General features: G+C 31.4%; 1 protein-coding gene across 1 annotated transcript; it reads right to left on the bottom strand.

Annotated features, from left to right (window-relative positions):
• Positions 2,135–3,946, bottom strand: LOC109824058 (acetyltransferase At1g77540-like). The gene is made up of 2 exons (XM_020390581.1): positions 3,607–3,946; positions 2,135–2,378 (listed from the first exon to the last, which is right to left on the bottom strand). The coding sequence occupies exons 1-2, from the start codon at positions 3,895–3,897 to the stop codon at positions 2,307–2,309; spliced, it is 363 nt and encodes a 120-aa protein (XP_020246170.1). The 5' UTR covers positions 3,898–3,946; the 3' UTR covers positions 2,135–2,306.

Here is a 7,958-nt window from a genome sequence, read left to right as displayed (position 1 = left end):
GCCATATTAGCAAACATTGTCCTGAAGGATATTTGGTATGGTTAACTAATCACTAAGTCATAATTTCTTTGATTAATGTGTAGATATCATGTAAGAGGTTAACTAATCACTAATTCATAATTTCTTTGGATAGAATTTGATATTTACCAAACGTGACTTCATCTTAATATTCCCTAGTTTTTAACATGAACATTTCCAATTTTCTGCAGAATGTACTCGATTTCATAAAGGGCTGCAAATAAAATGCATGATATTTGTTGTAAAGAAAACTTAAGAATGTTGCATAAATGAATAATGAAGTTCCAGATTCAAAGGATCCGATACATTGAGAGAGGTCTTAAGAAGAAGAATACAACAAGATCTAAACCTGAGATGACAGCAAATCATTATTTGCCATTATAAAGACAGAAACTTTATAGATCTGTTCACTATGATCTAGAGCTTACATTCATATTAGCTTACACGTCCAACCTATAAGATATTTATGGAAAAATAAAACTGATCGACATATAGTAGAACTAACTATGAAAAATCAACAAATAACTCAATAAAGCGCAAGGAAATACCTTAATACACTCCCAGAATTGGTGTGGAAAGTAGGACGGAGAGAAATTGTGCAATCACCATAGTTAATTAGTAGATCATCCTCAAACCAACTAAATATCAGAGCAACTCGTTAACCAGAGTGAGATTTTCCCAAAAGGATGTGTCTTTTAAAGACAAGAAGCAAGTTTCACAAACTCCCAATTTTGACTCCAAAATCATCGAAGAATGATTAATATCAAGGATCTCCATCATGGACTCAAAATGGTCAAAAATCCCTTCAGTAAATTGCTAGTAAAAGATATATGTAGGAGGAATGGAGGCGCCAAGTTGAGAGAAGGGGGAAGAATGAGCGGTAATCCTAACCGTTCCCAGTTTTCCTAAAAAAAAGAAATCACACCGAAGAAAACGTTTGAGGGAGAGAAATCAACTACCAGCCTAGTTCTCTTTGTTTTTGTTGGAAATGGGTCGTTTCCCACTATCTGATGTGGATCTATTTTTCTACAACCCATTTCCCATTTTCTATTTGCAAGCCAAACCTGAAAATTGAAAAGCCCATACTCCATTTCGCATTGCTGGTCAGCATGTCAAAGCAACGAAAAGGGCTTCTCAGCTTTTTCAAACGAACCAAACAGCACGCAAGGAAACGTGTTCACCAAAAAACCATAAATTTCAGACTACAAACAGAAAAACCAAAGAATTGAAAGGAAAAGTACTACTTTCACTCCTTTTCTTAAAAATCTGTGAAACAAATAAAAGAAAAGTATTACTCCCGCTACTTGATCGCTGTTTAAGGGCTTGAACCTGAGACTTCCTAGACCATACTCCATTGTTTTTGTCCTGAATGAAAACTTCAGTAACAAGTTTATTCCTTATATATGAGATGAGATTTATGAATCAATTCATATCACGTAGTGTACAGTTATTTGTTTCTTAGTTCTTTAACTTGAATGCTTAAATCTATCTTTAGGACATTGACCTCCTTTTTAGTATTAATCATGAACAGCTTTAGCTTCTTCTTCATCCTGTTCCTCTACCTCTCCTTCGGAAATGCAGGCCATTCTGAGAAATATGTAGGGTTTGGAAGTTGGATCTCAACTCATGCATCACTCGAGTAATGATTGTTCAGTGGAATTTTAATACTCCCTTCTTCAAGACTTCTCTATGTTATTGTTCTCTATTATATCTAAAGAAGAAGTCAGTAAATTTCAGTCTTATTGATCATTGTTCTTAAAATTGCCATTTTCGCAGAGTATTTCTATCAGAAAATTTTCAAATTTCTTCTATCATCTTTTTCGTTTGTCAACAAAAAAGATGCTGATATGTTGATTATGCTTATTTCACTTAGACTATATCTTATCAGCAAGAAAGCACAATAGAGAAAGAGTCATGAGGCAATTTGAAGTTCTCACTGCTATTTCAGTTTCCTAAGAAGCTTGAGATCCTTATATTAATGTGCACTCTGAGAGAAACATTAGTACAAGAAAAGGAAACTTAACTAATCAAAATCAGAATGGTAAGCAGAATTTTTCCATCATCACGATTAACTATGACTACAAACTAGGATTTCAATCAATATACTATTGACGCATGATGACAAGTCCAATGCAAGTATATAATTTATTTACTGAAGCATCTCAAGAAGGCCCCACGGACACACAGATAAAATTACAGGGATAAAAACTACAACCAGGATTTCAGTCAATAAAGATTCATAAACACGCAACACAAACATCACTTTGAAAAGAAGCATTCAACATACTTTACATGGAAGACTTCAGATCCTCACTGTACACAACTGACATCCACGAAGGATTCCGAGGAAGAAAGGTATCCTGCAAAAATTGTCACCCAAAGACCAAAATTAGAAAAAAGTCAGGTGGTAATAAACAGTTTGATCGAGATTTGACTGACAAGAAAAAAAAAGGATATGAAACATTAGAAAGCATCACAGCAGGTAGATTGAGACTGAGATGTTTTCAGAGTATAGACAAAAAACAAGGTTAATAAATTGATGTAAGTGAACTCTATCTACTTGTACTGATCCATACTTTGACAATTGCACTAGGCTCTAGGAATATCAGCAAAAGGAAAAATTAAAGTACCTTTGTATAACTTTATGTGTGGGTGAATGAGGTAAATCATTTTTAGAGATGAGTTCTAATGCAAGGAAACAGCCTATGTTCTTGATGCTCGCTATATTTGACATCTGAGTAGTTCAATCAAATATTAGCTTCCCTTTTACTGATATTCCTAGGGTCTGTGTTTGGATGTTCAAGATGGATCCCTATGAATAATCACGGAAGGAAGAAAAGACAGTGTTGCTATTCCATATTTGGACAAGGAGGGAAAGTCTAACATATCAAATCTTATTGGGTTAAGTGCGAATATTAATATACCCCTTGTAGTATCACCCAGTTGCAAATAGAATCCATTTAGTTCTATTTGTGCAAAAAGACCCGTTGAATGAATTTTTCTTTTTGGACTCTTAGAATTGTTTAAAATGTTTTGAGATGGCGGATAAGCCCCGTATAGTTCTATCGGTGAGGATAGACCCAAATTGCTAATTTCTTTTGCGTTTTAAAAGAGTCGGGAAAGTCCACTAAGAGGTCCATTCACTGTTCAAGCTTGGATCAGTACTAGAGGGTGTCTACTTGCACAAATAGAACTACACAGCGTCTGTTTGCAATTAACCCTATCTTATTTTAAGCTGCTGAAACTATAGTGTAAGGAGAAAATAGATGACAATAAGAAAGATTCTATAGACTACGCTATTGATGATTGGGTTGAATGAGATTGTCTAGCAAAATTTATGTTCCAATGAAAATGTGGTTCAGAGCAACATGAGTGTCAAAATGTCAGAAAGGAACCCACAACACAGCTCTCATCGACAATTGTCAAAATATCAGCGAGAATTCAAATTTTAATCTTAACTCTGATACCCCCACCTTACAACTCTACGAGAATTGCCAATTTCTAAGCCCGGCATCCCGCAAAACGAACTGCCCACAAACTGTTCGACGAAACGCTCAGCCTAAATAAGAGGAAGAGAGAGGCGGTTACCGAGATGTACGAGCAGGTGGGCACGACGAACAACGAATTGCGGCGAGCGTGATCAAACGCAGCAGCGCAGAGGCGGTTGGCGAGGCCGAGGCCCCTTTTACTCCCCGGCACGAAAGTGTGGACCATGTCCATCACCGTGATCTTCCTCTTCTCGTCTTCTTCGACCGTTGGCGTCACGTCGCGGAGATAGTATTGGAGGTAGGCTCGTTTATCCTCCGTCTCAAACTTGCTTTCTCTCTCGTTCCATATGATTTTAGGAGGAGAAGCAGCCGGCTCTGCTGCCTTCGCCATCCCTCTCTAACAAAAGAATTTGACTTTTGGGGCCCTGGATTGGTTAGGCAGAATTTAAAGGGCGGATGGAGTCTGCAGGTTGGGCTTCACCTTTCACTAACCATCTAATTCATACTCCCTTTAAAAGCACGAGTTCGGAAAATCTTTTTTAGACAAATATACCTCTTTATAGTTTGAACTACATTATCTATAATCAAATTCTAATTTTCAATGGTCAATATTACCCTTCACTATTTTGAATATTTTATTTATATCTTAATCTATCCTAATCATAATCATATCTTATCCTAATCCTATGTGAAGCATGTTTAGCTTAACAATTTAAAAAAACTAATATTAATAAAATATATAAAACATAAAAATGATATTAGTTTTTTAAGATAAAGAAATTACAAGTAGATAACATATTATAATACATGAAGTATTTTAAAAAAACCATAAAAAGTTTTAAATTGCAGAAAAGACCCTAAAAAGTTCAAAATTATAAAACTCATCCAAATGTCTCAAAACTTAAAATAAAAAACATGAAATTAAAAAATTAACATCAGTTTGCAAAGAATTTAAAATTTACAGATAACACCTCAATGTCTCAAAAATTATAGAAACACCCTCAAAAGTTTAAATTACAGACAAGCACATTAAAATTCTAAAATTTTAAAACTTACAAACAACACAGATGAATTCAAGAGATTACCATGATACACCTAAAATTTTTGACATTTAAATTTAAATTTTTTAATTAACACCCTCAATATCTCAAAAATTATAAAAACACATTCAAAAGTTCAAATTATAAAAAACCACCCTAAAATTCTAAAATTTGTAAATAAAATAAGATGAATTCAAGATATTATCCTTACACACCTAAAAAATTAAAATTTGCCAAAATTAACCTCAAAATTTTTAAAAAACTCCTTCAAAATTTAAAAATCATAAAAAAAACTCTAAATTTTCAAAATTTTTAACTAGCACACATCAAATTCGTCGATTGGTAGTTTAAAAATCATAAAAAAAACTCTAAATTTTCAAAAATTTTAACTAGCACACATCAAATTCGTCGATTGGTAGACCGCTGAAATTTAATATTTTATATATTTTAACAAACTAATATCAAATTTTTTTTAAAAACTCTTTCAAAATTTTAAAAATTATAAATCACACCCTCAAAGTTCAAAACCACAAAAATGGGCTAAAATTTTAAAACTTGGCAAAAAAAACATCCGGTTAATGGATAAAATTTTTAAAAATATTATAGATTAAAAATTATCGGCACTATATAAATTAAAGTAATTTCATATAATTTTAGTAATAAGTTGGGGTAGCCAAAATACATTCGTAACATTAATTGATAGATGTTTAAATCCATAGAAATGATAAAACACTATAATATTATACCTTAGCATTAATTGATTTTAATTTAGAAACTTTAATCTTTGACGTTAATAATATTTATAGGGTAAAAGAATACAAGGAATTACATATGGAGAAACTATTAGAATATTTAGAGATAACTTTAAAAGAATTGAGTTATTTCCATTGCAAATGGGAAAGTGATGGAAATAAATCTAAAATTCAGAAAACGTCAATGAATCACTTGAATTGGCATTAACATAAGACATATCTATTAATGAAGCACTGAATGAGTTACATTAAAAAATAATTTAATAACTTTATCCTAATCAAAGAAAAAATCTCCATGGAAGACATAAGAAAAATTAGTAAGTATTCATAAATTCCATACTGTGTTCTTCAAATTAAATATTAATATTATAATCTAAGAGAAATTGGTAATGAATAATGCAGGTATTTAGTTTAGATCTTTATGGAAAATGACAGGGATAGAGCAAAGGTAATATTATTGAAATAACAGAAATTCTTATTGGATGCACATCAGAAGAATTCATTTTAGAGGAAAATAAAGAGATAGCTTCTAATTTATTTAAGTAATAAATTAGGAACACAAAGAATTTTATATATATGAAATTAATATTTATTCTCATTGAAATAGAAAAAAAATCAAAGTCTATATTTTGAGCAGTTTGTGTTGAACATCATAAGTACATTTGACTTCTTTGTAAAGTTAAATGAGATGATAAAAAATTAACGAGCCTAGGAAAGATAATAGCATAAAAAATACAAAATTAGCCTGATGTCACAATTGATGTAGATGATGAAGACAATACTCTAGAATTGTTCGAGAAATAATAAATGATAAACCTGAAGAAGGATTGATCTTAACTCAATAAAAAATAAAATAGAAGAAATAAAAACAATATTTTATGAATATTTTATAGAATAGTTTAATTATTTTGAGTGAAATTAGGAATCTTTAGAAGGGAGTTTCATGAATTTTTTTAGTACTTTTATATTCTTATGTGGATGTTTTTATCATATAAAAGTATACTAGAGTTAGCATTAATCTTTAATTTATATTTTTTATGAAGTCTATCAATGATTAGGAATAAACTTCATATTCTCTTTTGCATCGTTTTAACATACTTTAAATCAATTATTTTGCCATATTGGTTTTAAATATTCACCTTCCTTGTATAACACTATTTTAATATTTTTCACTTTGCAATGCTATACTTTCTCAAATAAAACTTGGTTTCATATCGGTCAAAAATAATATAAAAATTCAAATTATTTTTAAATTATATTTGTTTTTTGTCAATTCAAATATCAACATGAAAATTTAAATTGGGTGTATCCTATTTAAACAAACATAAAAAATAATCGGGATGTAAGAGTTTAAAGAAAAAAATAAGCACAAACTGCCAAAAATACTTAATCATGGTATTAAAACACGTGCATTGCACGTGTGTAAAAACTAGTAAAAATAAAAAGGAAACTATTATATAACCCCCTAAACTCTGGGGCGTCTCATAAGATCCACATGAATTTTAAATTTTTTTTCTTACTTGGAATCTCTACCTGTAATTTATAATAATCAAGATGTCATTTACAAATAACTGTTGGCCTCTTTGTTTTGATGATGTTTAACAAACAATTTACTACTAATGTTGTTTGTCTAGTGTTTGTACATTCTTATGTATTGTAGACAAATAACGTTGTTGGAGGATGGATGGAATAGAGCTTCAACGATCATATCCAAAGGAGGTTGGCGGAATGTCGGATTGAAGCCTATACAACAATTCAAGTTAAAGATCAAGTTCAAGCTTCATCCGCAACGTTTACCAAGTCAAGCTTAATTGAAGATCAAGATTGCTTGGGTAATGTAGTTTAGGATTTATATTATGTGTGTTAAGTACTCTAAGCTCAATTATCTATACACACACATTTTATTAGTTTCCTTGTATATATATGTAATCACATATATATACAACACAAGTTTTGGTTTTCATGTTTATAAATATGAAATTACATGTTTCATATTTATTATTGTGATTTGGTTTATCTACATAGATATGAAACAAATATATTTTCATATACATACTCATAGGTTTCATTTTCTATTGTATTTGTGAAAATATCGTATTCTTAGTTTGTAGACTTCAATATCAGTTTATACATGTTTTACTAAGTCTATAAAAATATTTCACAAAGTTTCAAAAGTTGGTTTATGTCAAAACATCAAAATTCAAGTATCTCATATTTTCATGTTTTGGACTATTTTGTAAAATGATGATATTTTTCATTTGGGAAGTCCTTTCTGATAACCAGGCGCTGTAGCATGTTTATTATCATGTCTACAATCATTCCCCCAAAGTTTTACATTTTTTGGAATTTATTTGATATTTTTAAACAGTGTTTCAAAATCAGATATACAGTACCGATTGTGAGGAGTGACGTTGATCGGTGAGCGTTGAAAACCGATACTGTGAGGTGTAAACGTTGTCCGGGTGAACGTAAAAACCCCGGTTGTGATAGTGGAATTCTCCCCGGGAGTGGGGAGCGGAGACGTAGGACGGAAGGTCCGAACTCCGTGATCATATCGTGTGTTTGTGATTGCATTGGCGTTCTTATTCTTGTTTTCATATCTTATATCGCCTTTGTGTATTGCTCATCATAGTACCCTATCACTTGTGCAGATTGTTTAT

This window comes from Asparagus officinalis, chromosome 9, assembly GCF_001876935.1.
Source record: "Asparagus officinalis chromosome 9, Aspof.V1, whole genome shotgun sequence".
In the NCBI taxonomy this organism is placed as follows: Eukaryota; Viridiplantae; Streptophyta; class Magnoliopsida; order Asparagales; family Asparagaceae; genus Asparagus; species Asparagus officinalis.
The sequence above is the reverse complement of the archived record's forward strand: the minus strand, read 5'-3'. Positions and strand labels throughout refer to the sequence as shown.

Bases quoted from the DNA above. Each gene is read 5' to 3' on its own strand.
- LOC109824058 (XM_020390581.1), bottom strand. From the start codon at position 3,897: ATGGCGAAGGCAGCAGAGCCGGCTGCTTCTCCTCCTAAAATCATATGG. The intron at 2,379-3,606 runs GTAACCGCCTCT...CAATTTTTGCAG, and splicing joins CCACCTGCTCGTACATCTCG to GATACCTTTCTTCCTCGGAA.